Here is a 19,444-nt window from a genome sequence, read left to right as displayed (position 1 = left end):
GTAAATAAGTATTTCTCAAGCCTACAGGATTGTTGCCTGAGGCACCTTCTAGATCTAAAATTCTCTACCTTCAGAGTTGGCAACTCAGGACAGATATATACTAAATGGTTTTAATTAATTAATCGATTTATCAATTAACTCTTTTACTACATTTTTAAATACTTCCATTGTTTAGAAGTTCTGTGATTACACTTCAAAATTCTCAAATTATTTTTCTTGCAAATAGTAGAACAATCAGAGGCAGAAAGAATCCAAGGTTTTGGTGTTGTCCACTCCTAATGTTGTTGAGAAATGGAAAAGTCTTCACAAGTTAAACCATGTCAGCTAGCTTGGCATACTTCCTGCTTGAAGGAAAGATAAGATGATACAGAGGGTGATATATCATTGCCCCTTTGGAAAGATGTCTTCACTGTGACCAATGAGAATATTTTTCACTTCAGGGTGAGAGAGGTGAACATGGGCCTCCAGGACCTGCTGGCTTCCCTGGTGCTCCTGTAAGTATGAACACATATGAGTCACACAGCCCAGAATCACTCTCTTGCTGGAAAACACACGTTTGAATCTGGATTCTAGTCAAGCCTCAGCTGGTCCTTCCCTATAGTGTTATTTTGCCCACCTTTTTGTTTTTTACTTCATTCATACTCTTTAAAAGATGGAGATAAAAATACCTTCCCTGCCTTTATGCCTCATCAAGGAGGCTCCCAAGATACCCTAGATTTTAAAATACTCTGAAAATTCTTAAAGTTATTCTATTATAAAATGATACTAATTAAAATTCTCTCTAAACCTTATCTTTCTCAAATGAATTTATGGATGCTTATTTATAAAGCATAATCCTTGGAAAGACTTTCTCCCTAGGACAAATAACATACACCTTAACATTTTCCTGATACTTTTATCATGGAAGTATTTTGATCGGCTTTGTTTTGCCATGTCTTCAAAAAACCTTCTCTTCCAATTCTATTTCACCATCTCTTCCAATTCTATTTTCTGAAGAAAGAGTATGATAAGCCAAGTGTATTGTGAAGGGTGTCAGCTCACAAGTGCTTGTCATTTCTGAACGCAGGGACAGAATGGTGAGCCCGGTGCCAAAGGAGAAAGAGGTGCTCCTGGTGAGAAAGGGGAAGGAGGCCCCCCTGGAGTCGCAGGACCCCCCGGAGGTTCTGGGCCCGCTGTGAGTATTCTCCTTCAGTGAGCTTTTGAATAGAAAGCCCTCGGGTTCCTGGATAGTCTAATACTTCATACTGAGGGAGATTCTCATGGTGACAAGCTTAGAGTCTTCCTTGGAATATAGTTCAGAGTTTGAAGCTTGGCTCCAACAGTCTCAATCAAGTTGCTTTAACCACCTCGTGGTTACTGTCTTGCTGATTTGCGTTTGTTTGTTCATTTGTAGGTCTGCTGTAACTTTTTTCCCCAGTTTTATTTAGATATAATTGACAAATAGCAGTGGGCCAGTTTAAGGTGTACCACACAATGATTTGATACGGGTTCACACTGCAAAATGATTATCATTATAAGTAGAGTTAGTGTTTTTCAAAGACCTAATGCTTCTGTGAAATTTTGATTTTGGTGCTATTCTGATAAACCGTGTCTACCTCTATTCCATATAGGGTCCCCCTGGTCCCCAGGGTGTCAAAGGTGAACGTGGCAGTCCTGGTGGTCCCGTAAGTATTGATTCTCTTAAACTGGTATTCTCTAAACTCTTATTGAAAAGCAAGAATTAATATCAATCTGTATAAAAACTGCTTTGAAAGCACTAGATCCCTGTAGAGGGTGTAAAAACTATAATGCAGAACCTAGCACGTTTCTCACACTTGATATTTGTTTTTAGCAGTTTGTTAGTCATTCTCCTTAACTTCTGAAATTCACAAACATATTCTCATTTCCCAGGGTGCTGCTGGCTTCCCCGGCGGTCGTGGTCCTCCTGGTCCTCCTGGTAATAATGTAAGTATTTTTAAAAATATTTTTTCTTTATTCCATGAAGAAAATTCATATATGCCCAAAATGAGAAACCTACCCTTTGCGACTTTTCTGTATTAAGTCCCATATAAAATGTGAGAGGGAAGACAAATCCACTTTTTCATTAGAAAATACTCAAGTTTCAAAATTTTCTTTGTAGGGGAACCCAGGCCCCCCAGGCCCCACCGGTGCTCCAGGCAAGGATGGGCCCCCTGGTCCACCTGGTAGCAATGGTGCTCCTGGAAGCCCTGGAGTGTCTGGACCCAAAGGTGATGCTGGCCAGCCTGGTGAGAAGGGATCTCCTGGCGCCCAGGGCCCCCCGGTGAGTGGTTTCGTTGCTTTCTTGATTGAAAATACTGTTTTCTTTGTAATGACGAATTCAGTAGAGGAAAACATAGTCACACAAAGAACTAAGGCTTTATTATTTGCTCAACAGGGAGCTCCAGGCCCACTTGGCATTGCCGGGATTACGGGAGCGAGGGGTCTTGCAGGACCACCAGGCATACCAGGTCCCAGGGGAAACCCAGGCCCGCAGGGTGTCAAGGTGAGTGTGGCCATCTCTCACACGACTCTGGTTTCCTTTGGTAGCCTTTGCAGATCACTTAACCATAATAAGTATGTAATGAGCAAATTTTCCTCTCATAGAAGCAAATTCTTGATCTTTTCGTATTATTAAAAGGCTGCAGAACACAAAAACAACACGCATCATAGGGCAGCCTTGAACATAAACACAAATAAGTTGATATCACAGAAAATATCTTGCCATCTTAAATACTTCTGGTAGATTTGTGAGCATTCTTTCGTTTGCTGACTGTCAGTTTTGAAGAGGGAAATAGTTTATAGATCTATGAAAGCCTTTAATTAATACCATTTTTCCATCAACTCAATTTATTTTGCACTCCTAGTGCTTAGCATCTTAAGTACCCATTTAAAAAATGGGGTAATATAATTCAGTATTATTAGGGCTCACATTTTGACACTTTGAGTACCTCTTTAAGTAAAATGTCATATAATATTGTAATGAAGTTCAGATATAACATTTAAGCGAATTTAAGCGATTCAATTTATAAGAACGTATCTGATAAAGGTATATTCTTTAGATAGAGCAAATGTCCAAAATAACCTAATTCTAATGGTTGTTATAAACCTATAATTTCATGATGGTTAATCATTATTTTTTCTTACAATGGTTATGTCTATCTATACATCTCATATTAGGATGTATTCTGAATAATATAACCATGTAATTACTTAGCTGTTTGGTATCCAGAGTCACTGGGCAATGTGGAAAATGCAGGAAACTTGCTTCCCCACGGCTTTTCCTCAATGGTGGGGATAGTTTTAGGTAAAAATTCAATAGAATTTTAATAAAACAAAGTTTTTCCTTGAAAAATAAGGACATCTCATAACATTATATTGATTGATTGCTTAGGTAAAATAAGAAAACAAAATGTCTTTGATTTCTTTGCACAGGGTGAAAGTGGGAAACCAGGACCTCCTGGTCACAATGGAGAACGGGGTGCTCCTGGACCCCAGGGTCTTCCTGGTCTGGCTGGTACAGCTGGTGAACCTGGAAGGGATGTAAGTGCTAACTCTTAGTAAATATCCAATTATCCAGATAGTATTTGGCAATCTATTTAAGCAAGGGTCGAATTGTGCCTTAATGTCTAAGAGTGTAAATATTGCCAAATTCCAGAGTCCTCTTTTCCTTAATAACAATATAACCTTTCTATTACAATTTACAATAATCTTAAATGCTCATGTTCATTAATATTTACCTGATGAATGATCATTAATGTAGAAGCATATGAATGCTAGCTAAATAAAGAAACAAGCTGAGGATGGGGAGAGAGACCCCAATTTACAGCATCCCTCCTGTGTGAAAACGTGCTGCATGTTATCCATGATTAAGGTTTTTCTTAAATTGTAGATTTCCATTATCAGCTTAAATTACTATTTCTCAAGCTTTTTAAAAACAATTTATTTATTTTGAGGGAAAGAGAGAGAGAGAGAGAATGTGAGTGAGGAGGGACAGAGAGAGAAGGTGAGAGAGAGAATCCCAAGCAAGCTCTGCACTTGTCAGCTCAGAGCCTGATGCAGGGCTTGAACTCACAAACCATGAGATCATGACCTGAGCTAAAATCAAAAGTCAGGTATTTAACCGACTTAGCCACACAGGCACATCAGCTTCTCAAGCTTTCTCTATTATCTCTTTCCTAGGGATCCCTTTTAGACATTTTTTTTCCCTAATCACTTCTCCCCTTCTCATCTGTGAAATTTTAGTGACATAGGTATACTGCTTATCTATTTACATATTGTGACCCTTTGAAGCGTCACAGCCATTGTAATATCTAAGATTTTTCAGTCCTAAGCAAGAACCAGGTTTAAAACAAAATTTTTTTTAATGTTTATTCAGTCTTGAGAGACAGAGAAAGAAAGAGGGTGAGCGGGGGAGTGGCAGAGAGAGAGGGAGACACAGAATCCGAAACAAGGTCCAGGCTCTGAGCTGTCAGCACAGAGCTCAGTGTGGGGCTGAACTCATGGACCTTGAGATCATGACCTGAGTCGAAGTGGACCACTTAACCCATTGAGCCACCCAAGCACGCTGCTGGGAACTAGTTTTTATGCTCTTTGGATGCTGTTGCTACCATTGAGAATACATGGCTTGGATAGTATTTGAATGGTTCCAAAGAGTTTGATTTCTTTTCTCCTTTTTTTATTTTTTTTTTAAATCAGGGAAACCCAGGATCAGATGGTCTGCCAGGCCGAGATGGAGCTCCTGGTGGCAAGGTATAATAAACCCATAACCCAGGTAATCCAAGTTTGTGTACTTAAAGCAATAACTACTGGTCATATTTATTTGGGGTCTGTGAATTTGTCCTCAGGGTGACCGTGGAGAGAACGGCTCTCCTGGTCCTCCTGGTGCTCCTGGTCATCCAGGCCCACCTGGCCCCGTCGGTCCGGCTGGAAAGAATGGTGACAGAGGAGAAACCGTGAGTTCTAAAGAGCACTTTCTTTGCTTATCTCTTTTCCTCCAGATCTGCCAACCAAACGACCTACTATCATTCATTTTAGTTTTTATCCTAGTTGTTCCTTAGGTGACTGTAGTAATAAAGGTGTCTGATAAGTTTCTGGCAGTAGTCAATGAGGAATTCATTAGTAAATTCAAAGCAGCTTTAATCAGACCAATTGTATATTCACTGGGTGAATGCAAGGCTGAATTAACAAGCCTTTCTTGGATTTCCTGTTTGGAGCCCTTGGTAAAGATATACATAGGGAAAGCTCTTTGAAGGAGAAAATGGTACTAACTTTCAATGCTAGTGTGCATACTATTCTTCCATCACTGTGAAACTATTCACTTTTAAAGGAAACAAACCTGTATCGATTAATAAACAATTCCCTGTGTGTTTGGTTTTATTTCAGGGCCCTGCTGGTCCTTCTGGGGCTCCAGGTCCTGCTGGCTCCCGAGGTGCTCCTGTGAGTTGTTTTTTTTTTTTTTTAACTCATTCCACGGTATAAGAAGTGTTCTATTTTCCAGCCTGTTCAGAAAAGGAGATGACAAAACACGCCACTATGGGACAGAATTTTAAGTTTCCTTTCATGATACAGAAAGCAGTTCAGGATCTAAAAGTTTCTTGGGGCCAAGGACTTATATATCAGACACTGGAGTTTCATGCCTTTATCCTTCCAGAAATGAAAGTTACAAGAACAATCTTTATTGTTGCATGCATGCAGTGTCGATGGGATCTGTAGCTAATAGAATGTTATCAAATAGACTTAATTGCTATAAATTCTGTTTTGTTTTACTAATATGTATGTGTGTTTATGACCTTAATTTGAAATGTGTTTGTAAAGGGTCCCCAAGGCCCACGTGGTGACAAAGGTGAAACAGGTGAACGTGGTTCTATTGGCATCAAAGGACATCGAGGATTCCCTGGTAATCCAGGAGCCCCAGGTGCTCCAGTAAGTGCATTCATTTTGTTAGAAAATCCCCTTCGGTGTGTGTTAACTGATGAGATAGGCAAATGGTAGAGACCAAAAGTAGAAAAATGCCCATCTTTAAGAGAAGATGCTAACAGAGAGGTGAGAAAGGGTTCAAGGGCTTATTTGAAATAGTAGTTGGCATGAGACAGTGGGGAGATTAAGGAAAGAGAAAATCATATTCCACCACGATCCCCATGTTTCTTGATTTGATCTTGAGTGTACAGTTTCATAAATCTTTCAGAAGTCTTCATTTATATCCACCCTTCTCTTCCTTGCAGGGTCCTGCTGGTCACCAAGGTGCAGTTGGTAGTCCAGGACCCGCAGGCCCCAGAGTAAGTGCCACAGAATGATATTGGAAAATCAGTGTTTTTAAAATGTTAGCACTGGAGAAAGATATTCTAGCACTGTGATATCATGACATTTTTTAGGGACCTGTTGGACCCAGTGGGCCCCCCGGCAAAGATGGAACAAGTGGACATCCAGGTCCCATTGGACCCCCAGGGCCTCGAGGTAACAGAGGTGAAAGAGGATCTGAGGTAAGACATCTCTTACAAATCTGTGCATTTAATGTGCTGTAATCTTCATACTTTCAGAAACACTTTGCAAGACTTTAAAACTGAGATAGTGAGTTAAACACAATGTAAGCATCCAGTTTAATTTAGAAAATGAGCAATGGCTTTAAGACATTCTCTACCGCATTAAGACTTTCTCCAGCACACGATAGCCACAAGAGAAAAAAACCTTTTTGCAGTTTGATCGGAGGGCAGTTGTATCAGAATAAAGGCAAAAGCCCAAGTAACCAAATGAACTCTGCCAGTGTTGATTTCACACTAGAGATCTCACAATCATGATAATCATAATTTGCAAGCATGTGGTACATCTCACTTCTCAAACAGCTGCCATGACCCCTGTTTTGCTACTGGTACCGTCATTCCTACTGCCTTCCTATCCTACGTCTTTGGCATAAGTGGAATGAAACCCTTATCCCCCCAAGTTAACACATGTGGTAATTGAAACGCAAATAAGTCATCAGCCCAAAGACACAAAGTTAATGACAAATCCGGGGGCAGAATCTAGGTTTCTGGTCATATTTCCTCTGTCATGTCAGAATTAGAGTTGTTTACATCATTTATTCAGAAGGAAACATGATAGAGTAAAATTTGTGCTCTAACTCCACTGATTCGTATACAGGGGAGCACAATAAATTTCGTGGTAACAAATTGAATGTATTATAATTCGGTTATCATTTGATTATAAAACAACTCAAATAAATCTTTCTTAAAATAATTTTGATGACATAACATGACTGTTTTTAATGCATTTTATTGACCTAACAACATGTTCTTTCAGCAAAGACCAAGTACACCTCAATGATGCCTGTTCTTACCTGTCCTAGGGCTCCCCAGGTCACCCAGGACAACCGGGTCCTCCTGGACCTCCTGGTGCCCCTGGTCCATGCTGTGGTGCTGGTGGGGGTGTTGCCTTCGCTGGTATTGGAGGTGAAAAAGCTGGCGGATTTGCCCCATATTATGGAGATGAACCAATGGATTTCAAGATCAACACCGAGGAGATTATGACCTCACTCAAATCAGTCAATGGACAGATAGAGAGCCTCATTAGTCCTGACGGGTCCCGTAAACACCCTGCTCGGAACTGCCGAGACCTGAAGTTCTGCCATCCTGAACTCCAGAGTGGTATGTTGGGGAGTCTTTTGTATTCATGGCAACAGGACTCCAGAGAAAGCTGCTTATATTAGAATTGGGGGAAAAGAAAACTTTCACTGAAAATAGAAAAAATTTCATAGCCAAAACAGTACTTAAAGAATGTTAGTTGAATTGAAACTGCTTGATATTTTAAGAAAATAGAAACTGAAGGTGTACTTTAGCTGTAACATAAATGCCTTCAAAATATTCCAAACGTAGGAAAATTTAAAGACAGTTTTGCAGAAATTTTAATATAAGTCATAGTTTGGTATGTTTCTGCATATCATTCCAAAGTTATTTGAATGATAAAGCAACATATATCACAGTGTTTTCAGGATAAAATTTATATAACTTGATAACAGACATCATTTGCAATTTAATTTTTGCAGTATTTATTTAATGCAATTAATTTTTAATAAATCTAATTAGATTTTTAATATTAAGAAACAATGAAATGAAAAATCCCAGACTTATAAAATAAAATCAAATATTGTAATATTGTAAGGTTTTGCATATATTGGGTTAATTCTTTCTGAGAGGCAAAGATTATTTCAGGCTTTCAAGTATCTCGGCAATGGAACATTGTCTTTGTTAGGAGTCATTTCTGAAAATTACTTAAAATAGAGACTAACCATCAGTGGGTTAAACCTATTGGCATAGATCTAGATTAGACCAAAAGCTTACATTAGTTAGTAAACCCACATTAAATAATCATCTTAAAAGAGAGGGAGAGAGTTCAATAAATACAAAATACCAGTCAAAATGTCTTGGCTTAGTATATCATTATTGTTCAATATCAAGACGCTATATTGTACATCAGTGCTTTTTAATTATCATAGCTAACTCTTTACCTCAAGAATTTTAATCTAAAAGTTTCTATATTATATTGTACTATAAAATACAAATACATTAGCAGTAACATTTTGCATGCTTTACCAGGTAAACAAACAAAATCATTCTGACCCAAACTTCATTACTGGATTTTATAACCAATTCCCATTCTTGTGTGTGTGTGTGTGTGTGTGTGTGTGTGTGTGTGACTATTCAGGAGAATATTGGATTGATCCTAACCAAGGCTGCAAGTTGGATGCTATTAAAGTATTCTGTAATATGGAAACTGGGGAAACATGCATAAATGCCAGTCCTGTGAATGTTCCACGTAAGAACTGGTGGATAGATTCTGGTGCTGAGAAGAAACATGTTTGGTTTGGAGAAACCATGGATGGTGGTTTTCAGGTAATAAAGGATATTTTTTTTAACTAAATCATTCCTACTTACCTGACTTTTCTGGTTCCATTTACTTGTTTATCACAAAGCTAAGTTAGTTAATAAATAGAAGAGCCCAAATGATTTTATGTATTCAGGTGACTAATTTTATAACTTTTATAACTTCTCTCCCAAAGCTAGGTTAGACTGAATTATTCTTTTTTTTATTTTAATTTTATTTTTTTAAAGTTACATCCAAATTAGTTAGCATATAGTGCAACAATGATTTCAGGAGTAGATTCCTTATTCTTGTATGCAACCCCCTTTCTTTCAATTCTTAACACCTTTTTTACTCTAGCGTTATATGTTATACATGCAATAAAGCATATTTGTATGTAAAATATTCATTCATAAAATATACGAATAACCTACATTATAATGACCATATTATACTGCATGAATCCCTTAGGAAATACGGTTGCAACTAAGATATTCAAGCAGTTTTGTTTGTTCCCTTCCACAGTTTAGCTATGGCAATCCTGACCTTCCTGAAGATGTCCTCGATGTCCAGCTGGCATTCCTCCGACTTCTCTCCAGCCGGGCCTCCCAAAACATTACGTATCACTGCAAGAATAGCATTGCATACATGGATCAGGCCAGTGGGAATGTAAAGAAAGCCCTGAGGCTGATGGGTTCAAATGAAGGTGAATTCAAGGCTGAAGGGAATAGCAAATTCACATACACAGTTCTGGAGGATGGTTGCACTGTAAGTAATAACATTTTTATAAGCAAGGGTCACAATGATCTCAGCATTTTTAGTTCAATCATGCTATTTTGAAAAGCAGAAAGGAAAATAATGAGGGTGAACAAAAGATAACATTTGGTGCAAGTCACATAGAATCTACTGATTCGTTGCAGGGAATGTTCAATACTACACAAAAAAATATATCTTCCCAACCTCCAGGTGAAATCAGTTGAAATGAAAGCAGTTGAAATTTAAATCCATAATATAAACTTTATCAGATAATCTGGATGGTTACTATACATTCTGCATAATAGCCCTCATATGGACTCAAATCTAAAATCTCTGCTTTCTTCTCAATTTTCAAGGTTAACTTTAAATCTATTCTTTGTTTTTACCATTTATGACCAAAGGGAGAAAACACTTCTAGAATTACAAATTCCATTATGAGAGACCTATCCACTTCTAGTAAACCTGTCATATACTTGGTAGCTGTGACCAGACAGAACCAGGCCTCCTGAGAATGCACTGGCCTGTAGCGATCTCTCTGCTGGGTTTACTTTGAAGCTCTATAAGGCTTTTGATGAACAATATGGTTTATTATCTCGTATGATTATAGCTTTAAAATGGAACAGGTCTCATATGCATGGAAGATAACATGGCAAGTTAGCAATTCCCTTACAGCAAACTATTTTTTTTAACTTGGTCAGTCAGAGGAAGTGTCTGAGTAATTATAATGTCATAATCACTTACATTGTTTTGCTCTTTTTTACAGAAACACACTGGGGAATGGGGCAAAACAGTCTTCGAATATCGAACACGCAAGGCCGTGAGATTACCTATTGTAGATATTGCACCCTATGATGTTGGTGGTCCTGATCAAGAATTTGGTGTGGACATTGGCCCCGTTTGCTTTTTATAAACCAAACTCTATCTGAAACCCCAGCAAAAAAATTCACACCCCATATGTGTTCCTCTCGTTCTAACCTTGTCAACCAGTACAAGTGACCAACTCGATTCCAGTTATTTATTTCCAAAAGTTTTGGAAAAAGTATAATTTGGCAAAAAAGGATACTTTTTTTTTTGCTGTTACACAAAATACAGTTCAAATGCGTTCTGTTCTATTTTTTTACCAATTCCAATTTCAAAATGTCTCAATGGTGCTATAATAAATAAACTTCAACACTCTTAAAATAACACTGTGTTACATTCTTTGAATCCTAGCCCATTTGCAGAGCAATGACTAGGCTTACCATTAAAAGATAACCTTTCTTTCTGAAATAGTCAAACATGAAATTAGGAAAGACCTCCCTGTTTCAACTACCTCAACCTGGTCAGAAATACAGATGAATTCTAGAAGTCCCAGAAGATGAGAAAAATTATATAAATCGGCAAAACTTATGAATTTCATTCATTCACTTCCCAAAAAAGTGATAGCATAAGAAAAAAGTATAGCATAAGAATTTAAAGAAATATTTTAAAATCCACAATTATTTGAATCTTGGATACCAACTGCTTTTAAAGGTGCTTTTCTCTTTTCTTGTCATTGCTGAAACGATCAAGATTACTGATATTTGGGAAGACTTTGAAGACACATATTATGGTGCTAATGTACTTTCACTTTAAAAACTCTAGGTCAGAGTTGTTGCCTTGCCTTCAAAACATAAATGCACACCATCTGTACATGTCTCCTGTCAAAAAGATTTATTGGCGTGTCACTTCAGAGGACTCTCTCCCTTGATCCTGTAAAAGTCAACAACAAGAAACAAATGAGGCTGCTGTTGTCACAGTAACACAGAGAATGTGTTGAAACATAACTTTGTAAACTTGTATGTGGTTGTTGATCTTTTATTCTTACAGACACCCGTAATAAAATATCATAATAAAACACTCCTGGTTTTTGTCACTTTTCATAGCTACAAGAAATGCATGTGTACACTCATGAACTCTGGAGCATACTGAATTCTTTAAGCATACTTGAAAAAAGGCATATTGAATTCTAACTCTCTAGCTTAATAATGTAATGAGCTCAGGAATATGAGATAATAATCTCTGTTCAGAAGAGAGATAATGCTCAGTGGGAAATCTCGCAGATTTTTACATCAGATTTTTACATCAGTGAAACTCCTGGGGCATATTGAAAACTGAGGATGTTCTATCTGAGTCATCCCTGGAAATGATAACATTGTAAATTCGATGGTCCCCAAAGTGGGAGTAATCAAAAGGAAGATGCTGGTAATTTAGCGGAAGAAAGCAGGGTCTGGCAAAATAGACGTTAATATTAAGAATAATTGGAGGTTGAGGCTTCTCTATCACATTTTTACTGCACACTGCCTCATTGCCCTCTTGAGTCAGGTCCTTTTCTACCATCAAATTCTTATTCTTTTAGTTACTATAAGTATAGTCTTGCACATTTGACTTTATAGTTTGAAGTTTGCTTAGTCTATATGATTTATTTATTTAAAAATTTTTTTTAATGTTTATTCATTTTGAGAGAGAGCAGGGGAGGGACAGAGAAAGAGGGTGACAGAATCCCAAGCAGGTTCTTCACTGTCAATGCAGAGCCAAATATGGGGCTCAAATCCACGAACTGTGCATATATATATATATATATATATATATATATTTGTGACAAAGAGACAGAGACCAAGAGAGAAAGACAGAGAGAAAGCTGAGTTTGCATTATGCATTAAAATTAAATGATGTGGAGTTTTAAATTTAGGCATCTTCAAAGCCAGAAATATTTGGCCAAGTCTTCTTCACATTGCATCACTCTGGCATTGACTCTCCTCCCTCTTTTATTTATAAGGATTCTTATAATTACACTGGGTGCAACTTTGACAATTTCTGATAATCTCCCCATCTCAGGGTCAGTTGATTAGCAACCTTAATTCCATCTGCAGCCTTATGCCCAAAATAGCATCTAATGTGCAATGCTATGATGGTTTCACCAGGCTGCTTTTGGGGTATGATTTTGAATATGGCACTGAATGTCAGCATTCTCTTCATTTCTGTTTATTTATGAGCCTGGCTTCTATAGCTTTCTCTGAATTTCCTTGAACTTTTGACAAAATCTATAAATTACATTTCTACTTAAAACAACCAAGTTGATTTAGGTTGTTTGTAACAAAGAACCCCAACTAGGTCAGCAATTGATAACAGCAGTGATGGTGGTGAACAGAAATTCAGGAAAATGGAAAAACTCTGGGATCAAATGTTTGAGCTGGTTAGGGGTAAATATAGGAAAATCCAATGTGAATGCAGAGATGAGAACTTGGCAGCCTAGGGAGATAAGACTCACATCTGTCATCACCCGGAATAATTTACACTTTGAAGCTAAGGCTGAAGAGGATGAATGACCTCTGCTACACAGCAGGACATTTAAATTTCATGAGAAATTGCAGTCTTGCATGTGGGTGTGTCTGCTTTATTGGTGATGCACAGGAAGAGAATGACAAGTTCAAACCCCTAACTTCTTGGCTCAAGGTGCAGGAGGAAAGTTTCGTCCTTTCTCTGTGCTGAAATAAGTATATAAATGTGAAAAAACACATTTTAAAACTCATCTATTTGCACAGGTTTGAGATTACCAAAAAAGCAAATATAAACCTTAATTTTGCAGATCAGCAAACTTCAACATAAATCTAAATGGATTTTCAAATTCCTTGTTTGACTGATACATAAGTGGGAAATAATAGGACCCAAAAATCCGCATGGGATTTTTGAAAGAACTCTCTTCAAATATTCCTGTTTCATATTAAGTTACTCTAACCATGTAAAATAGAACCCTTTATTTTCTGCCTGGTAATATTTTTGCCTTTCTTGAGATGAAAAGATGTCTGTAAGAGAACAATTCTTCTCATACTTCACTCCCACCACCGCTTATTGTCTACAGATTTATAAATAAAGCCAGATCCCAGAATGCATTGAAGAGCAATTATGACAACTAAAAAGTCAATCTCAGGAGGAGGCTTACACATAAAAAGAAAGAAAAAATTTAATTAAACAATTTGTTCTAAAATCTGGACAATATGTGTGGAAGTGGGTTCTGAGGTACTAGACAAAGAAGAATTGTGCAATTCAGATTAGACAAAATGTACCAATATGTGAAAGTTAACAGAAAATTCTAGGTTATAATTATTAACATGGTTGGTTGACTGAACCAGGCCTCTAAGGCAGCCCAAATTAAATGAACAAAATGATTTGAGACATCGCAAAATTCCTACCAGATGGAGAATTAAAGAACTTAAGATAGAAATGTTGGAATGGCTTATCCTATGTGAGACAAGATATACCTTCTAACTATAGTCTCAGGATGGACCACCAAGATCTCGAGAGATACACAGTGAAGTATTGCCAGTGCTTTTGAAAACCTCCACATAAGTGTGTCTTTAGTCTGGAGATGGAAGTGGAAAACAGACTAGCTGAAATAAACTCCTTGCTTCAGTGGAGATGACAGGAGTGAGCAAAGGCCAAAGAGCATCTCTAGATCTCATCAGATCACCAGAAACAAAGTGAGAATAACTGTTCAAAGCTGTTAAGAGACAACAGGGTTAGAACGGTTAAAAAAAAAAAAAGCCTAACTGTGAAATATAATATCTTTGCTGATGAGTAATTGATAAAGGGCCTACTATTTGGCCCCTATTAGATGGGCTGACTGTGAGAGCTGGGCTTAGTTTTTTCTAAACAATAATGACAAAAAATTCCAGTGCAGCCCAGGTAGAAAGAGAGCTTGGTTGAACAATCACGTAAGACATGACTTTCCACCCAGTTTCCAGACCATGAGACACTTCATACAGCCAGAACCTTGAATGAAATAGAAGTTCAGAACTTTTCAGAAGTTCAGAGGAATTCTCCTACAATAACAACATAACTAATGAGCCAAGCATTGTGAATATAGTCAAACATTGTTCTAGTCACCTTAAACTTATCAATTAATGTACAATTCAATTCTATGAGTATTATTATCTTCATTTTACAAAAAAAGACAAAAAGGAAAAAGAAAACCATCATGAAAGATTAGCTAAATTGCCAAAGGTCACTTAGCTAGTAAGAGGTTAAGATTTGGGGTTAATTTAACACAAGCGATCTGAATTTAGAGCTAATACTACAAATCATGACAGCAGTCTAAAAGTTACCATGCTAGTGGTACACTGGAGAAAGGGTAAATGCCTGTCTTGGGGGAAATTCCTTCTCCATCTCTATCATCTTCCTCTCATCAGTCATTACACTGCCATTAGTCTTTCTAACATCTCCCCCGCACAATCTTATCTATGTCCAAAACTTCAGTCAGTACTTTCACTGAAGATAACTCACAAATTTACATCTGCATTTAGTAGAACAAATGAGCCATGTATTCGGTGGTCTAACTGAGATCCTCACTAAAGTTTCCAAATATCTGTCAGGAAGCAAGCAATATGGAGACCTTGAAGAAGATTGCTTCAGACAGAGGGAACAGTAATTGCAAAGGTCTTGAGAGTGGGATGTTCTTGGTGTGTTCAAGGGACAGCAAAGGTAGCATGGTAGGAGCAGTTAGCATGTGGGAGAGTAATATAAGAAAAGACCACAGAAATAGACAGGGAGGCAGATAGTATGGACTCTTAGAGGAAGGGTGACCATGGGTCCTAAGTCCAGCTTTGCCTGGGAAAGCACTAATTGTAAGTATTTTCTGGATGTCTCATGACATTCAGCATCTTAGCACTCTTGTAAGTATTCTGATTTGATGATATTATATGGCCACTCTACTTCTATGTGGCCACTGCAAGGATCTTGGCCTTTGCCCTCAGTAAGATAAGAAGTCATTGAGCAAATAGCATGATCTGACGAACAGTTTTAGCATGTTGCTGTAGTTGCTCTTTTGAGATAACAGTGTGTTGGAGCAGAATCTATGAGAATGATTAGGAGTCCATCACCATAATCTGGACCAAAGATCATGGTAACTTCCACCAGAATGGTAATAGTGGAAGTGATGAAAAGTAGTTGAGTTCTAGATATATGTTGAATATGGAGGCAAAAGGAATTGCTAATAACTTGAATGTGTGATCTAAGAGAAAAGGAGATGTCAAGCATGAATCCAAAGCTTTTGGCCTGGGTAACTGGAGGAAGAGAGTCGCTAATAGCTGAGATGGAGGAGACTGTCAAGGTTAGAGATTTGAGGGGTTCAAGATTCTAGGCTGGACAGGCTACATTTGAATGCCTATCAATTATCTAAATAGACTTGCTGAGTTGATGGTTAGACAAATTCGGAGGTCAGAGGGGAGGTCCAGGTTAGAGAAACACACTTAGGAGTTTCAGCATATGTATGGCCTTTACATTCATGGAAGGAGATGCAATCATGAAGTAACTGAGTGTAGAAAGATAAGAGAAAGTGAATAAAAACTAAACTCTGGAGTATTCCAATATTTACAAGTGGGAAAAATGAAGAGGAAGCAGCACAGAAGATAGAGAAGTAATGAAAGTAAACCAGCCAAGTACCTAGGCAGCAAGATGAAAAAAAAGTTTGTTGTTTCAATTTTAAAATCACAGCATACTATGAGGATAAGTAAGCTTAGAATATGTATTCCAAGGTCACTAATCACAGATTTTAAAAAGTGAGATCAAGTGAGGTTCTATCAGTTTTCCAGTGTCTTATAGATTACAGTGATGTGATACAATCCCCTAATTCATATTATCATTTTAAAACCATATTATCACTTTATTATCTCTTACTCATTGAAGGATTGAACACAACTCTCTTTACCTTCACACTGGCATTTAACGACAACTTTATTATTTGAAGTCAAATTCATTTTATAAGTCTTGAGGATGTAATTTATATAGTCATTGTAACATATTGGGAACATGCAGACAAGTAAGAAGGAAAATGGATTATCCTTGTCCCATACCAGTGGATATTTCCTTAAAATATTTTATGTATATTCTAACATAACTGTGACAATACCACAGAGGCAATTTTGTATTCCACTTATTTCATTTAATGTGATACCACTTTTATATAAAAATATTTTTTTTGATTTTGGGAATAATTAGGAAAAACACAAAGGCAATCGTTTTTAATGAGTAATGGCTTCAAAGTTAGAAATCACACCAAAATGTCTTTACTTTTATCTAGTTTATGCTAAAATTTTACTTGTCTGAGTTCTATCTTAAAGGAATGTGCTTATTTTTAAGAGTGAGTCATAAACTGTGAAAAATGTTTTCCTTTCAGACACAATTCTCCATTGAGTCATAACTCAGTGAGTTTGATATAATATTAAGGACACATTCTACATGATAGAACATAGACAAAAGCTCTCACCAAATCTTTGTGTTTCCCAGTCTGCCACACTATGGTTTTCACAGCCCTTATAAAGAATCACTTGTTGAATTCATGTTATAAAAAAATATATATCATCTATGGCCAACATTTTTTTAAACAAATTCTTCTCTGATGATAATTTTGCTTCTCTTTTTTCTTCTCATCTCTTTAAATACTGTCCTAAAACATACTTCCTTTTAAAACTCCTAAATGTTTTACTAAAATGTACAGAATTACTTGGCATCTTTTAATCATATCTGATATGATTCTTATTAACAGAAATCAGACTACCTTTTGTGGTCCATAAAACTTATTTCACATCAGTTCAATGATGATGTGAAAACAGTGATATGCTTGTTGCAATGTTGAAAATGAGATACTTCATAATTAAATAGGAAGAGGAAAAAACCCCCGCCCCCCCCCCCAAAAAAAAAAAAACGATTTAAGCTCATTCTTAGATTGAGTTCTCTGGAAACAGACTCTAAACTGGCAAAGTGTGAGCAGAAGATTTATTAAGGAATCATTTCAAGAGATACAGAAAAGCAGGTTTGGACAGAAGAAGCTGACCCACATGCAATTGACACTGAGGTTTCAGACAACCCTGTAATAAATTCTGGAACCGAGATGTCCTTTCAGAGTTGTTATAATTCACAGTAAGAGGGATGGGTCTGTGCATCCTTGAGTTAGTCATTGACTGGACCTGGAGGGAATGGAATTTACCTTCAGTAAGGCAGTCCTGGTGACTAAAAGCAATTCTCAATGAGGGGCATGGTTGTGAATTCTCAGTAACAGCTACAGGTATTCCCAGGTGCTGTTGATGCTTTGGCTTTGAAGAGAAAGTATGAGTGGAGCAATGTATTATCTACAATAAGCTCCTACTCTGTGCTCAGCACTCTGCTAAACACAATAGGGGGATATAACAAATAATTGCTTCTCCTTAGGAATATGTTGTCTAGAATTGGTAAATTGAACTCATATGAAATAATGCAAAAGCATTCATGGCGGTGAACAATTAAGTGCCAAATTGTGTGGGTTCAACTAAGGAGATACAGACATTACATGAGAAAAAGAAATGGTCAGTGATGATTATATTGTCAGTACAGTCTTCAAGAAGATAAAACTTGAGGGGCGCCTGGATGGCGCGGTCGGTTAAGCGTCCGACTTCAGCCAGGTCACGATCTCGCGGTCCGTGAGTTCGAGCCCCGCGTCAGGCTCTGGGCTGATGGCTCGGAGCCTGGAGCCTGTTTCCGATGCTGTGTCTCCCTCTCTCTCTGCCCCTCCCCCGTTCATGCTCTGTCTCTCTCTGTCCCAAAAATAAATAAAAAACGTTGAAAAAAGAAAAAAAAAGAAAAATTTAAAAAAAGAAGATAAAACTTGAGTTGTGCAATAAAAAAGGAGTATGATTTGGGCAAATGGTGGAGAAAAGGGAAGTAATTTCACACTAAGAAACAAAAGAAGAAGAGAAATAGAGGGAGGAACAATTATTCTATGCCCATGGAATAGTGAAGAATCCATACTACCTAAATCCATTCATTTGAATTCAGAAACATTATTGAGCAATCATTTAATGCAAGGCCCAGAACCAAATGCTCAAGAAGGCTCAAGGAGAATGAGAGACCATGAAGTTTAGAAAACACAAGACTCAACATAATAAGTTGTGTTAGAGAGACATGAGGTACTAGAAAGGCACAAGGACGGAACAATCATGTCTACTTAGCAGAGCTCATGAGGGGTTATATACAGAGGGTGGCCTTTGAGGCAGACTTTAAGTAACAGAATGTTTTCAGGGAGAGAGAGAAAAGAAGTTCACAGGAAATACTGTAAAGAAACAGGTGCAGAGTTATGGGGTATATTTGTTGTTTAAATTCATCCAGTTTCAGATGGAGCATGGGCTTCTTGTGGTGCTGTAATAAGATAAGGCTGAAAGTATAGTCTGGACCAAAGAACTTAGAAAGGTAAGGTGACAGGTTTTTTTTTGTTTTTGTTTTTGCTTTTTATTTGATTCTTAATGCAGAGCCTTATAAAGGTTTTAATTATTGGAAGACTATTGCTTGAGGAGAGTACAAGACCGAGGGAGGTGTAGGGGGACAGGATTAGATTTACAGGCAATTAAGGTATATCTATTTTGAAGAAGGAAGAATGAATCACCATTTTCGGGAATAAGTGGATAAGACTAAAAAAATTTGACCAAAAAAATCAGAGTACTTTTTTTTTTCAAAGACTAGACAAACGAGTCACAGAGAGTAGACATACTTGATGGGAAAATTGGGTTAAGAGGAGAAAAAGGGGTCAGCAAAAGGAGGACATCAAAAGTCATGCATGAGATGTTTCTGTTTAATAAGGGAGGACTAAGTGGAAAGTTACACAACTTTCTACGTGGCAGTTCAACATAACAGTGATTCATCTGGAAGAGTGGTTGAACGTGATAAAATGTGTGACTGATTGGAGAATACTAGGTCAGGGGCGGCTAAGTAGATTTGGAAATTATCCTTCTACAGATGGTCGATGAAATCATCTGGCTCCAGATGAAATCATTAGGGAGCAAAACTTCCAAAG

The 19,444-nt window shown here is 37.5% G+C and overlaps 1 protein-coding gene across 1 annotated transcript in view; it reads left to right on the top strand.

Annotated features, from left to right (window-relative positions):
* Positions 1 to 11,484, top strand: part of COL3A1 (collagen type III alpha 1 chain) — a 40,670-nt gene extending 29,186 nt beyond the window's left edge. Inside the window, exons 35-51 of the mRNA XM_058711627.1 lie at positions 441 to 494; positions 1,067 to 1,174; positions 1,611 to 1,664; positions 1,891 to 1,944; positions 2,120 to 2,281; positions 2,396 to 2,503; positions 3,433 to 3,540; positions 4,696 to 4,749; positions 4,845 to 4,952; positions 5,383 to 5,436; positions 5,815 to 5,922; positions 6,222 to 6,275; positions 6,372 to 6,479; positions 7,340 to 7,637; positions 8,695 to 8,882; positions 9,376 to 9,618; positions 10,370 to 11,484. Coding sequence (XP_058567610.1) covers positions 441 to 494; positions 1,067 to 1,174; positions 1,611 to 1,664; positions 1,891 to 1,944; positions 2,120 to 2,281; positions 2,396 to 2,503; positions 3,433 to 3,540; positions 4,696 to 4,749; positions 4,845 to 4,952; positions 5,383 to 5,436; positions 5,815 to 5,922; positions 6,222 to 6,275; positions 6,372 to 6,479; positions 7,340 to 7,637; positions 8,695 to 8,882; positions 9,376 to 9,618; positions 10,370 to 10,516 — 2,010 coding nt within the window. The 3' untranslated portion in view covers positions 10,517 to 11,484. The remainder of the gene's footprint in view (positions 1 to 440; positions 495 to 1,066; positions 1,175 to 1,610; positions 1,665 to 1,890; positions 1,945 to 2,119; positions 2,282 to 2,395; positions 2,504 to 3,432; positions 3,541 to 4,695; positions 4,750 to 4,844; positions 4,953 to 5,382; positions 5,437 to 5,814; positions 5,923 to 6,221; positions 6,276 to 6,371; positions 6,480 to 7,339; positions 7,638 to 8,694; positions 8,883 to 9,375; positions 9,619 to 10,369) is intronic.
* Positions 11,485 to 19,444: the final 7,960 nt, after the last annotated feature.

The sequence above is a fragment of the Neofelis nebulosa genome, chromosome 2 (assembly GCF_028018385.1).
Source record: "Neofelis nebulosa isolate mNeoNeb1 chromosome 2, mNeoNeb1.pri, whole genome shotgun sequence".
Classification (NCBI taxonomy): Eukaryota; Metazoa; Chordata; class Mammalia; order Carnivora; family Felidae; genus Neofelis; species Neofelis nebulosa.
The sequence above is the reverse complement of the archived record's forward strand: the minus strand, read 5'-3'. Positions and strand labels throughout refer to the sequence as shown.